The sequence below is a fragment of the Balaenoptera musculus genome, chromosome 1, assembly GCF_009873245.2.
Source record: "Balaenoptera musculus isolate JJ_BM4_2016_0621 chromosome 1, mBalMus1.pri.v3, whole genome shotgun sequence".
Classification (NCBI taxonomy): domain Eukaryota; kingdom Metazoa; phylum Chordata; class Mammalia; order Artiodactyla; family Balaenopteridae; genus Balaenoptera; species Balaenoptera musculus.
The window spans coordinates 34791878-34807022 of NC_045785.1; the positions used below are offsets into that span (position 1 = coordinate 34791878).

At 41.9% G+C, this 15145-nt stretch overlaps 1 protein-coding gene across 3 annotated transcripts in view; it reads left to right on the forward strand.

The window, feature by feature from the left end:
• Positions 1-15145, forward strand: part of CCDC30 (coiled-coil domain containing 30) — a 159687-nt gene that overhangs the window by 130483 nt on the left and 14059 nt on the right. For all 3 annotated transcript variants that reach the window (XM_036832536.1, XM_036832547.1, XM_036832556.1), the window contains one exon: positions 6831-6943. In XM_036832536.1, coding sequence (XP_036688431.1) covers positions 6831-6943 — 113 coding nt within the window. The remainder of the gene's footprint in view (positions 1-6830; positions 6944-15145) is intronic.

Genomic DNA, 15145 nt, shown 5'->3' on the forward strand with positions numbered 1-15145 from the left:
CTAAGATCAGGAACAAGACAAGGTTGCCCACTCTCACCACTATTATTCAACATAGTTTTGGAAGTGTTAGCCACAGCAATCAGAGAAGACAAAGAAATAAAAGGAATCCAAATCGGAAAAGAAGAAGTAAAGCTGTCACTGTTTGCAGATGACATGATACTATACATAGAGAATCCTAAAGATGCTACCAGAAAACTCCTAGAGCTAATCAATGAATTTGGTAAAGTAGCAGGATACAAAATTAATGCACAGAAATCTCTTGCATTTCTATACACTAATGACGAAAAATCTGAAAGTGAAATTAAGAAAACACTCCCGTTTACCATTGCAACAAAAAGAATAAAATATCTAGGAATAAACCTACCTAAGGAGACAAAAGACCTGTATGCAGAAAATTATAAGACACTGATGAAAGAAATTAAAGATGATACAAATAGATGGAAAGATATACCATGTTCCTGGATTGGAAGAATCAACATTGTGAAAATGACTCTACTACCCAAAGCAATCTACAGATTCAATGCAATCCCTATCAAACTACCACTGGCATTTTTCACAGAACTAGAACAAAAAATTTCACAATTTGTATGGAAACACAAAAGACCCCGAATAGCCAAAGCAATCTTGAGAACGAAACATGGAGCTGGGGGAATCAGGCTCCCTGACTTCAGACTATATTACAAAGCTACAGTAATCAAGACAGTTTGGTACTGGCACAAAAACAGAAATATTGATCAATGGAACAGGATAGAAAGCCCAGAGATAAACCCACGCACATATGGTCACCTTATCTTTGATAAAGGAGGCAAGCATATACAGTGGAGAAAAGACAGTCTCTTCAATAAATGGTGCTGGGAAAATTGGACAGATACATGTAAAAGTATGAAATTAGAACACTCCCTGACACCATGCACAAAAATAAACTCAAAATGGATTAAAGACCTAAGTGTAAGACCAGACACTATCAAACTCTTAGAGGAAAACATAGGCAGAACACTCTATGACATACATCACAGCAAGATTCTTTTTGACCCAGCTCCCAGAGAAATGGAAATAAGAACACAAATAAACAAATGGGACCTAATGAAACTTAAAAGCTTTTGCACAGCAAAGGAAACCATAAACAAGACCAAAAGACAACCCTCAGAATGGGAGAAAATATTTGCAAATGAAGCAACTGACAAAGGATTAATCTCCAAGATTTACAAGCAGCTCATGCAGCTCAATAACAAAAAAAACCAACAACCCAATCCAAAAATGGGCAGAAGACCTAAATAGACATTTCTCCAAAGAAGATATACAGATGGCCTACAGACACATGAAAGAATGCTCAACATCATTAATCATTAGAGAAATGCAAATCAAAACTACAATGAGATATCATCTCACACCGGTCAGAATGGCCATCATCAAAAAATCTAGAAACAATAAATGCTGGAGAGGGTGTGGGGGAAAGGGAACTCTCTTGCACTGTTGGTGGGAATGTAAATTGATACAGCCACTATGGAGAGCAGTATGGAGGTTCCTTAAAAAACTACAAATAGAACTACCATACGATCCAGCAATCCCACTACTGGGCATATACCCTGAGAAAACCATAGTTCAAAAAGAGTCATGTACCAAAATGTTCATTGCAGCTCTGTTTACAATAGCCAGGACATGGAAGCAACCTAAATGTCCATCGACAGATGAATGGATAAAGAAGATGTGGCACATATATACAATGGAATATTACTCAGCCATAAAAAGAAATGAAATGGAGGTATTTGTAATGAGGTGGATGGAGTTAGAGTCTGTCATACAGAGTGAAGTAAGTCAGAAAGAGAAAAACAAATACAGTATGCTAACACATATATACGGAATCTAAGGAAAAAAAAAAGCCATGAAGAACCTAGTGGCAAGACGGGAATAAAGACACAGACCTACTAGAGAATGGACTTGAGGATATAGGGAGGGGGTGGGGTGAGATGTGACAGGGTGAGAGAGTGTCATGGACATATATACACTACCAAATGTAAAATAGATAGCTAGTGGGAAGCAGCCACATAGCACAGGGAGATCAGCTCGGTGCTTTGTGACCACCTAGAGGGGTGGGATGGGGAGGGTGGGAGGGAGGGAGATGCAAGAGGGAAGAGATATGGGAACATATTGTATATGTATAACTGATTAACTTTGTTATAAAGCAGAAGCTAACACACCATTGTAAGGCAATTATACTTCAATAAAGATGTTTAAAAAAAAAAAAAAAATAAGTTAACTACCAGTAATACAATAACACATGTTTTGCCAATGAGGTATAGGTTTGAAAAGCCACTCCCATTCCAGCTCTTGGTTTCTTTCCCATATTCTGGCTCTGAGAGAAAGAGCATCATATATCAATCAATGGTTAAAAGTTTAGACATCATCTTATCAGACATCACTGAACCTCAAAAGATGTTTTCACCTAGCCAGCATCATAACTACATCTTCCATAGGTCTTTCCACTGTTTTGCAGGTTGGTTTTTTTTACTGGATAGTGGGATATATGGTGAGACCAATGACTCTCATATATATGAGCCTTTGTTTCACTTCTCTTACTGTAAAATGATTTTCTTGGTCAGAAGCCACGTTGTATGGTAGTATATCATGACAAGAAATAAAGAATTTGGTAAGTCCACAGATGGTGGTCCTAGCAAAAGTATTGTGGACAGAGAAAGCAAATCCATATCTAAAATGAGTGTTTCCTTACTATGTATAAAATAGATAACTAATGAGAACCTACTCTATAGCACAGGAAACTCTACTCAGTGCTCTGTGGTGACCTAAATGGGAAGGAAATCTAAAAAAGAGTGGATATATATATATACGTATGACTGAATCACTTTGCTGTACAGCAAGAAACTAACAACATTGTAAATCAACTCTACTCCAATAAAAATTAATGAAAAGAACAAAAATAAAATAAAATAAAATGAGTGTCTCTTTCACTGAGGACAAATTGTTGTTCTCTGCATGGTGGAAGGGGTCCAGTATAATAAACCTACTACCAGGTGACTGCCTGGCCCCCCAGTGGATGGTGCCATAACAGTTGCTCAACATTGATCTGTGCTTTTAGCATGTTGAGTGGATTAGCCTTGGTGACTCCTTATAAAATATATTCCTGCCCCCATGCACTTTGTACGTGAGCCCACTGAGTGAGCAAATAGGGGATAGAAAAAGAGGCTAAGTGACATCCAGAATGTACTATTTTTTCCACCTGATTATTGAGAGCCACCTCTTCTGTGGAAGCCCTCTGCTGAGCAGAAACACATGTAACACATATATGTTCACACTCTAAGCCTGTGCTGTCTAATACTGTCTAAATTAATATCTAAATTTAAGTTAATTAAAATTACATAAAATTAAAAATTCAGTTCCTCAGACACACTAGGCACGTTTCATGTGTTCAGTAGCCACAGGTGGCAAGTGACCACCATGTTGGAGGGTGCAGACATAGAACATTCCCACCGACTGGACAGCATTTCTAGTCCAGGCCCCTTTTCCAGGCCTCTTTTTCCATCAGTCCTCCAATATTATTCTTTCCAAATCCCTGATCATCTGGCCAAACTATTAGAAACTTTCTATAAATTAGCATAGGTCCATGCCTCTGGACATCTCCCTTTCCAGGCAAAGTGAACACAAGCTTTGCCCACTGAGACTTCCCTTCCCCCTGGTCTTAAGGGCTACCCCTCAGTTGGGGCTGTATGCCACAGCAGCCCTACTTTTTTTTTTTTTAACAGCTTTATTGGAGTATAATTGCTTTACAATGTTGTGTTTGATTCTGCTGTATAACAAAGTGAATCAGCTATACATATACATATATCCCCATATCCCCTCCCTTTTGCGTCTCCGTCCCATCCTCCCTATCCCACCCCTCTAGATGGTCACAAAGCACGGAGCTGATCTCCCTGTTCAATGCAGCTGCTTCCCGCTAGCTATCTATTTTACGTTTGGTAGTGTATATATGTCAATGCTACTCTCTCACTTCGTCCCAGCTTAGTGGTTGCTGCATATTGTACAGAATCATATGTACATCAGGACCGAATTTATTCTTCCTTGGCTAACTGGTCATAGAGAACTCCCCATTAGGCCATAGGTTTGGGTTGAGAGAGGTGGTGATGCAATAGAAGTAAGTACCACTTGCTAATGCAGCTTGGAACCTTAAGGACCTGCTTGGGCTCAGTATTTTACATAGCAATTCTGTTTGAGGATGGAGTACTACTGCACATGCCCAGCTCAATGCTCAGTGGATAATAGAACACCTCATTTCAGGAAGGGCAGCTCAGGTTACTTGATACTTGATTTCTCACAGCCAACCATTCAGTCTCCACCAGGGCCAGTCACAAGCAAGGACGTTTCTCAAAAGGCAAAGAGTTATTATGGGAGGAGAGATGACTTTCCTCCCAAATCATAACATTAAACTACAGTTTTCCAGAGGCTCTGTATTGCTTCCTCAGCTGCCATGGAAACTTAGAGCAACTTTGGGTCTGCTGGGTCATAAAGCCCAAGTGGCAAAGCAGTTTGCACTGCAGCCTGGCACAGCACAGATCTTTGTTTTGCTTTGAGCACCACTAAAACCATACAGCCTTGAAGGTTGCTTGATAAATGGGTTGAAGGCAAAGGTGGTATAAGTTGATTCTAGACTCTGAAGAGGCATTCCAAGCACTTGGCCTTTTCTACCATCAATAGCCTTCAGGTCAGAAAGCCAACAAAGAGAATCTACTATTCCAGATTGTCTAGTTTGACTATACATTCAAGAATTGGGGAATAATCCCTGAGGAGATTCACAAACCCACTAGGCCCATCATGAAACCTACACTGAGCTAATGAATCACTGCAGACATACTCTAAGACACTCTGTGTGTTCAAACTCCATTTTCCACCTTACTTCCTTAAGCCCCCACTCTGAATTGTGAACCTTAGTCTCATTTTGGGTTCCAAGGTATTAGTGTTGAGTGAGAACCACTGTACTGTATGTAATTCCCCCAAAGTCTAGATAGTTCCCTTTCTCCAATGCCCAGTCACCTGGGTAAAAGGCCACAGGCCTCTTTGCGGAAGGCTTGGGAGAAGATCACATGCTTGTGGCAGCATCACACACAAGGTTCTTCCTGAAGACAACCTAGCAAAAGGACCCTGGGTCTGAACTGACTCAGGTCTGGGGATTGAGTAAGAGGCCATTACTCTCCATTGTTATCATTCAAATTGGGCCTCTGTTCACCAGACCCAGGTGCATTTATTTATTTATTTATTTATTTAAAAATACCACTCAAGTAAAACTTTAATAGGCTGTTCATCTATTTTAGTCCTGTAATCACTGTGAGCAATTAACTACAACCAAAGATTGCTATGAGTCAAACCATTTGGTTAAACCTCTGGCCCTATTATCTAATAAGAGTAATAACGCCCACCTCGTATCAGGGGGTTAAACATTGCCACTTGACCTCTGACACGCTGCAGTACCATCATCCCCACTAAAATCAGGCCTTCAATGTTGGCATCTCCCACCATCATCCTCAGTAGGAGAGCATTATAGAGCATTTCAAGGAATCTGGTGCTCCCACCAAGAAACTATTAAAGTCACGTTAGATGTTAAAATTAACACATTAAATCCTGAATCTCTGGTAAGTGCATCCACGTCAATAAATTCAGCCTATTCAACATTATATTCCTTTCTCCCTAGTATAATGCCCTACAAATACAGACCTACCTGTATTCCTCAGGTTTCTGCCAATTTAATTTGGCAGAATCTTTCCATTCTTTCAATATGGCAGTCCTCCTAGGTCAGTCCCTATACTCAACCTCCACTCCCCAGGATGGCCTGGGATCTGACTCTAGTTGTAGGATTGGAGGCAAAGAGAAGCGGTAGTGGTATAGGGTGGGTGTTAAGAATAATAGGTATCCTTGCACAGGTAGCTGCCTCAGGTGGAGTCAGTAGAGTCCTCGATGCAAGAGTGGTTAATCTCCTGAGACAGCAGGACTGCTTATGCTGATAAGAGGGGCTCAGTAGGATTTCTAGGTCCAGGGTGCTCAAAGTTATTGGAATGCTGTCAGATGTTCTTGTTCCCAATTCTCAGATTTGCATGTATTTCCAAATAAAGCACTATTTTTCACATAAGAGATGTGGCAAGGCTATGAAATCAACTTATGCTGCAATTCTGCAACCTACTTGATGAAATTTGGGTTTTGGATATATTGACCTGCTGCCTACATGAAGGACGTGCTCTGGGTCTCTGAGTATGCCTTGTTCCAATAATTAACTCCCACGTTGGACATTTTCTCCTCTGAGGCTCATTAACATGGTCAGGTGCGGCTAGCCACCCCACACTCCTTGGAGTTCTCAGTGCCTCTGTAACTTTGTAGCAGTCCTGTGGTCTGCCAAAGCACTTCACCACAAGCAACTATATTATAATTTAATCAACTTTTCTGTCATGGATTACTAGTATTAGTGACAAGATTAAACTGCCTTCAAATCCAACCAGCTCAGATACCAAGTCCAGACTCCCCGGAGCCACTTCTAGAACCAAATACTTTATTAGTCAGGGTTAGGTCAGGAACACAGCTTTCACTCTACTTCAAGCTGGAAAACTTTCTATGTGTGGAATTAAATGCTCACAAAACTACTGGAAAGGTTGGGGGAACAAAAGTCAAGGAAAAGAGCTATTGGCTTTCGGGAATTCTGGAAGTGCAAAGTCACAGGACGCTACTATGATTTCCATAAGCCTTTTTCAGCAGAAAGGCTTTGCCAGTTTACATTTCGTCAACATCAAACCTTTATTCAGCAGAGTATTCCCATTTTTTAAAATGTTTTTCAGCAGCTCAAGAGCAACCAGGAATTGTCAGAGAAGCTGTCTGGGTTGCAGCAGGAGAAGGAAGCTCTACGTGAAGAGTATGGGCAATTTTTGAAGCAGCTTGATGTCCATGTGAGGTAAACAAAAACAAGTTCCCTTTAGAAGACTGTGAGCTACTTCTTAGAGAGCCAGAGCAGGGGATGCTCGCAGAAGTGACCTTTCAAGAACACCAACACCATTTTCCTTCGTTCCCAGAATTTCTATCTATAGGGCTTTTCCTAGGGAGATGTGGGGCCTCACTTCTTCCCAAGAGAGGGAAGGGGAAGGGAATTACTATTTATTGAGCTCTAGTGGTATCTAACATCTTGCTCTTCCCCAAATATACCCCCTCACTTGCCTTCAGCCTTCTTTTTCCCTCGCGTACTTTCCTCAGTCTGGACCACGCTCTCCCTATTTCAACTCTTCATTCTCAGCCTAGCAGTCACCTCCTCAAGAAGCCTTTCTTGACACCTCCGGCCTGGGTTGAGTGAGGTGTCACTCTTTGTTTTCCTGTAGCCTTTTGTACATGGCTCTCTGTAATTATTTAAGAACTTGCCATGTTGTTGTGAAATAACGTGACTCACACCTGTCTTCCTCACCAGACTGTAGATTTTAAAGGACATGGGCCAAGGTCTTACTCATCCTTTTATCCACAGGCCCTGGTATATAACAGGTGCTCAATAAAACTTTATGTTCCCAAACTACCTGCTCTTTCTTCCATTCCCTGGTCATCATCCTACCAGATTCCTCCCGCTCTCCTCCTCTCTGAAATGTAGCTTAGTAGTTCAGACTATGGACTCTGGAGCCATATTGCTTGGATATAATTACTGGTTCTACTAGGAACTAGCTGTGACCTTGGGCAAGTTAAATAACCTCTCTGTGCCTGAGGTATCTCATCTTTAATATGGACAAAATAGCCATTCCTATCGCATAAAGTTGTTATGAGAATTAACTGAATGAATATATGTAAAGCGTTTACTTAGAACAGTGTCTAGCACACAGCTGTTATTATATCTACTTATTTTTAGTTTTTCTCCATGACCCACCTCTCTGCTCCGAGCTCTGCGCCCCTCTGCTCTATTCTTTCTATAGGTTGAAGTTTCTTATTCTCTTATGTTCTCACTCACCTACTATGTTGATGGTAGTCATGATAATGATTTAAAAACCATTTTCTGAAACTCCAGACCTTTGGTTGCAAAGCAACACTGTTTTAATCAGTGTATTTCATTCCTTGACCAGTGGTCAGCGCCAAGCAAGAACTTTAGCAAAACAGCTCAGGTTAATTCTAGGCCTGCTGGAATCAACCCTCACAACATAGCCCAGATTTAGTTAAGAATTATCCACTGGTCCTGTGATTGATGTTTTCATTCAAAGTAAAAAAAACCATTTTTGTACATATATTTTTCATTTTAAAAATTATTTTTATAGAGTAAATTCCTAGGTGTGGAATTACTAGTCCAAAAGCTGGAGCTATGGATCATAAAATGTATTATCAAACATTCAGAAGCATCCTACCAAAATTTTCTGCCGTCATTATATGAGTAACAATTTCACCACATCCGAATTTGCATTGGGTGCTACTTTAGGTGGGGGAGGGCTCTGATGAAACTTTCCCCAGTGTTCTTTCTTTTAATTGAGGTATAATTTACATATACACCGATTTTAAATGTACAATTTGATGAGTTTTGACAAGTGTACTGTTTGATGAGTTTTGACAAATGTATACACCCACCTAACCACTAGCCCAATCAAGATACAGAACATTTCCATTATCCCTTTAATTTCTCTCCTACCTTTTTGCTGTCAGTCTGTATCTCTTGCTCCTCCACCTCCTCCCAGGCATCCACTCTTCTGATTTCTGCTTCTCCTAGAATTTCATCAAAATGGAATTATACTGCGTGTGATCTTTTGTGTCTGACTTTTTTTTTAAAATAAATTTATTTATTTTTGGTTGTGTTGGGTCTTCGTTGCTGTGCGTGGGTTTTCTCTAGTTGTGGCGAGCGGGGGCTACTCTTCGTTGAGGTGCATGGGCTTCTCATTGTGGTGGCTTCTCTTGTTGTGGAGCATGGGCTCTAGGCACAGGGGCTTCAGTAGTTGTGGCACGTGGGCTCAGTAGTTGTGGCTCACGGGCTGTAGAGCGCAGGCTCAGTAGTTGTGGCGCATGGGCTTAGTTGCTCCGCGGCATGTGGGATCTTCCCAGACCAGGGCTCGAACCTGTGTCCCCTGCATTGGCAGGCGGATTCTCAACCACTGTGCCACCAGGGAAGTCCTGTGTCTGACTTCTTTTGCTCAACTTATTCTATGATTTTTAATGCTCAGTTATAGACATTTCTTTGATGGCTAGTGAGGCTGAATAGTTTTCCATATTATTTGTCCAAACCCTTTAGGACAGTGGATGCTAACCCTAGCTGCACATGCATGGGCCCCAACATAGATTAATTAAATCAGAATCTGTGAGGATAGGGCTTAGGGATCAATACTTTTCTAAAATCATCCCCATGTGATTCTGATGGGCACCTAGGGTTGAAAACTACAACTTTAGGAAAGAAAATGGAAGGGATTGTCAAAACTCTAGGTTCATTTTTGTTTTCATTCCCCTGATCCCGCTTCTGACCTTTACAAACAATGCTTATTTTTTTCCATGTTTTCCCAGCTAATCTTCCAGAGGAACAAATTCCTTGCCTTTTTGAAATAAAAATAAATGAAAGACCATCTGGTTTTATATAAACATAAGCAAAAGTTGTCCTTAAATTTTAGAACATGAGTATTGTGCTGTCTTATTGTACAAATTAACAAAGCCAAACATAAACTTAGAAAATCCGCATGTTCTTCAGGCAAGTTGGCCAACAGAACTTCTGGCTAAACTAATAGATGTGTCAAATAACCAGGCTGCTATGGAAGGGAAGGCTCTAAGCTCTCCCCAGCTGAACTGCATCCACATACTCTTCAAACCATGTAGCACTACTGAAAGAAGCCTGAATATCAAGCAATAGGAGCCAGTTAGGTCAAGTATAATACATTCACTTGATAGAACATAATACAGCTGTAAAAGATGGTGGCCATGAAGACTAGATAACAACATGGGAAAATGCTGTGATACAATAAATGAAAAGAGCATAAGAATTTTAATGTAGACAGTGTTTTAAAAAAAGATGCTTATAAAAAGACTGGAAGGAAATACAAGAATATTGTAATACTGATCATATGGGAGTTGGGTTTTTTCCCAAAATTTTCTATAATTTATAATCTTTAAAAAATAAATTAATATTTTAATAGTCCAAATGGCAGGATAAGAGAGACAGCAGCTGTCTGGCATGGAAGCTGCAGATGTGGGTTTTAATATCCCAGGGCAGAAAGGGTAAAAGCAATTCCAGAAATACATGTTGTGTTTCAAATGATGTCAAAAATCAGAGGAACTGTGAACAGCTGGGAAACTCAGAGAACAACAGGTGTACTGTTAGATAGTGTTAAACCTCTGAAGCTATGGACCAGAAGATGCTGAAACCCGGTGATATCTTTTGCCAAGCTCTTCCTAGTATAAGGGAAAATGAGAACATTTATGAGATAGAAGTATCTCCCTGTAAAGAACATAAGTCACAATCTGCAAGAATAGGTACCTCATATTATGTAGTGGGTGCTGCAAGGGCCACAGAACTGAACAGGTCTAAGGCAGTTTTATGAACGCAGGTATCTAGAGCAACTCTATTAATTAGGATGTAGGTTGAGTTGCTGCAGCAGAGACACTGAATAAGAATGTCTTTAAAAAGGGAGGGTTTTCTCTCTTACCTAAAAGTGCAGGATGGATATGGTAGCTCCATGTTTCCAAAATCTAGACTCCTTCCTTGTTGTTGCTCCAGCATCTTTAGCACTTAGCCACATAGTTCAGGTGGTTCACCACCATATCCACATTTCTTCCAACGAGAAGGGAGAAAGAGGGGACAGCAAGGGCATTCCATTCTCCTGGAAGGCACACTACTTCCACTCCGGCTGTTGGCCAGGACTTATTCCCATAGCCTCATCTAACTGCAAGGAAAGCCAGAAAATGCAGTTCCTATTTGAGCAACCAAGTGCCAAGCTAAATCTGGGGCTCTATAATGACAGAAGAAGGAGAAAGTGGATTGGGGACAATCCCCACAGTCAGTCACTGCCACGCGCACTGACAAGCTGGTGACAAGGCCCGGTATGCATGTCTCTGGCCTACCAGAATTCAAACTTCTCCGCTTGGCATCTGGCTAACAGCTAAATTAATCTTCTAAGGGAAAAATATACAAAATGATTCTTCTTTTTTTTTATTTTAATTTTATTTTTTTGGCTGCATTGTGTCTTAGTTGCTGCGCGCGGGCTTTTTCTCTAGTTCCGGCAAGCGGGAGCTACTCTTCGTTGCAGTGCGCGGGCTTCTCATTGCGTTGGCTTTTCTTGTTGCAGAGCACAGGCTCTAGGCGCGCAGGCTTCAGTAGTTGTGGCTTGTGGGCTCTAGAGCGCAGACTCAGTAGTTGTGGTGCACGGGCTTAGTTGCTCCGCATCATGTGGGATCTTCCTCGACCAGGGATCAAACCGGTGTCCCCTGCATTGGCAGGCAGACTCTCAACCACTGTGCCACCAGGGAAGTCCCTACAAAATGATTCTTTTATTTACAATCAGCAAGTAGGAGAGAGAGGGGCGCTATTTTGGAAAATGGAAGAGTCTTGCAAAAACACATTTAGAGGTAAGATATAACTTACAAGAACATAAGACTCTCTTGGAGTAGCTATTCCATCATAGTTTGACTAGAATTAGTATCTAAATAAGTCTGCTTTGCTCTTCCCCTCCCATCTGGTTCCTAGTTTTTATGTAAAACAAAATATCTCAAAGAGAAATTGACAATATCCGGTTTGCCTGGCTTTGCTGGTATTATAGCACTGGGGCATAGAGATCACAGCCTCTGGAGTCAGATTCTTCTCTGTAAAAGTAACTTCCCTCTGTGTCAGGAGTCCTCAAGACCACCCTCAGGTTTGGAGATTCATTAGGACTTACAGATCTTAGGAAAGCTTTTACATTCATGGTTATGGTTTATTACAGTGAAAGGATACAGATTAAAATCATCAAAGGAAAAAAGCGTGCAGCGAGAGTTCAGGAGAGACAAGATGCAAGCAAGCTTCCCACTGTCCTCAGTGGAGTAGTACGGGCAGTACTTAATTCTCCCAGCAACGTTGTGTGACAATATATATGAAGCATTCCCAGCCAGAGAAACTCACCTGAGCCTTGACATCCAGAGATTTAATCGGGGATTAGTCAGGAGGACAGAGAGAGCTCCTGTGATTGACCTTAACTACTTAGTCTCCAGTTCTCCAACCCCTGAAAAGTCAAACTGATCCAGCATGGCCCAGGCCCATGGTGAACAAAAATGCATTCACCATAAATCGTTTTGTTAGCATAAAATATCTGGTGTGGCCCAAAGCCACAGGTATACAGAGACATTATTATCAGGCAGGATATTCCAAGGGCTTAGAGGTTGTCTCCCAGGAGTCAGTCAAGGACTGGAAACCAAGACCCACTGAGTTTACTGCACAGCATCCATCTCCTGGGTCATAGAGTGAGGACATCACCTTCACAAGTTTGCTTTAAAAGCACACGAGGTGTCTTGTGAAAAGCCTGGAGCACACGTTAGTTCCCTTCACTTAGTTAAGACTTCCTCCAGTTTGAGTGTCAGAGCCCCAGACAGTTGACATAGGCAAACTGCCCAGCATCATAGGCCTGAATGACTGTGCCCTCCCGTGCCTGCACTGGCAGAGAGCAGATGCTTCATTCCTTAAACGCTTTTCCTTTCAGTTAAAAAGGCATTATTCAAATTTCTAGGCAATCAGGGAAATCAGAGGCTAGAGAGAGCATTAGAATACTCTTTTGTTTGTTTAGTTTTTCTGTTTTTAAGATATCAGGATGTAATTGACCACAGATAACAAAAAACCTGACTAATATATTTAAACAAACTTTTTTTTTTCTTATATAACAAGAAATCTGGAGGGAGGTGATTATGAAGATTGATTCAGCTGCTCAGTAGCGTGCTTAAAGACAGGCTCTTTCCCTCCTTCTCCTCTGCCATGCTTGGCGGACTGATGGCTTTGTTCTTAGGCTTCACACCTCATGGTTACAAGGCAGCGACTGTAGCTGCAGGTAACAGCCTCGGCAGGAGGGCAGCCAGAGAAGAGAGAGACCTTTGCTCAAGTTCTCAGCTTTTCCTGAAATGCCCAGCAGGACTTACCTGTCTCGCACACCCAATCCCCACCTCAACCCACCCCGCACACACCTGGGGCCCACCCACCTTCCTTGAGATCAAGGGATCCTTATGGATACCTAAATGAACTTGAGTTCTGTTAGCAGAAATGAAGAAAGGCCATTCTGCCCTTACAGCCTGCCACAAGTAGTCTGATTACAATGAAACAGAAGTAGTGAGGAGGTCCCCCAAGGGTTTCTCCCAAACTTTAGCCTGTATCAGAACCCGCTGGAGGACCCAGTAAAACACAGATCCTCCTCCAGACCTTCTTATTCTGTAATTCTGGGATAGAGCCTGAGACTTTGCATCTCTAACAAGTTGCCAGGTGATGATGGTGTTGCTGGTCGGAACACAGTTTGAGGACCATTGCTATTGGCTTACAGCAAACCTGGTTTAGGAACATTAGCTAGAGCAATGGTTTTCAGTAGGGGATAGTTTGCATTCTAGGGCAAGGGGACACTTGGCAATGTGTGGAGACTTTTCAGGTTGTCACACTGTAGAAGGTGCTACTAGCATCTTGTGGGTGGAGGCCAAGGATGCCGCTAAGCATTCTTCAAAGTACAGGTCAGCTCTCTACACGAAAGAATTATCTGGCCCAAAAGGTCAGTAGTGCAGAAATCCTGGTTCAGAGTGATTTTGTGTTATTAGACCTCATAGGTTTGATCTCGGAGAGGCAGCAGTGAGTGGTGGCGGGAAGCTAGAGCTTAATTCCCTGCCCAGGAATTGAACCTCGGTAGCCTGTATGAAAACCAGGAATCCTAGCCACCAGACCCCCTGGCTCTTGCCCCAGTGAAAAATGCATTTCTCACGGAGGCAAAAACTATAAAAACGGGTACGAAGTTTGTTATTAGAGACATACCACAACAACAAGTGGGAGAGCACACAGAGAAACAGTTTGTTTAGTTAAGATAGAAGCAAGGCAGAGATGCACACCCGGAGAGAAAGGGTGTGGGTGTCCTCCCTGATGAGGAGTGCAGTAAAGAAGCCGTTAAATCATTTACATAGGGCAGTTCTTCCAGGTCTTTGTATACCTTTGGCCAATTACCTGGTTTCTTTTTCCACACCTGACCTGCCCTAGCACCCTCCCCAACATGCGTGCGCAACTTTTTTCCAAGATGGATTCCAGCCCAGAGGCCTATGGCACCGCCTTAGCATCACATATTATGGGGTGGTGCCCCCTCCTTTTTGACCCCCAAGGAGGCTTTCTGCGCATGTGTAGTGTCTCCCTTGCCCCAAGGATAGGAAATGTATGACCTCTTGATCTTTTCCTCAAACGGGGTTTAGCCCTTCTCTGTCCCTGCCATGACTGTTATCTTAAGGCATCCACAGGAGACAAAGCCTGACTCTTTACCCTGTTTCTGCTGTTACTTCCATTTCGGAGAGCAAACAGGAGGCTGGCTGTAAATGTCTAACCTGGAGCCCACCTATCTCCTGTCTCAGGAAATGCAAACAGGAGGCTAGTTACTTGTACATGTCCGGCCGGAAGCCCACCTTTTTCTCGCCCCAAGAAATGTGAACAGGAGGCCAGTTGTAAATGGCTACCCTGGAGCCCATCTATCTCCGGCCTTAGGTTCAAAGTGAAAGTTCTTAATTTTTAATTTGAAGAAGCACTTTCTGAGTAACAATATTCTTATTTGGAAAGCACAATCGTCTTCAGAGCAGTTTGCCTAGTGGTGGTATGCAGGATTTAATCTATTTTCTTGTTTACTCAGGTTAGCTGTTGTAGTAGCTTGAAATGGTAACTCAGATTTTTGTTGTCTTTTTTTTAATAGCAGGTTTATTGAGATATAATTCACATACCATACAATTCACCCATGGAAAGTGTACAAATCAGAGGCTTTTAGTTGTACATCCATCGCCACAATCGATTTTAGAACATTTCATTACCCCAAAAAGAAACCCTTTAGCTATACCCCCCAGCCCCAGGCAATCACTAACCTACTTTCTTTCACTCTATATTTGTCTCTTCTGGACATTTCATCTGAATGGAATTGTAAAATATGTGGTCCTTTGTGACTGGCTTCTTTCACTTAGCATAGTGCTTTCAAAG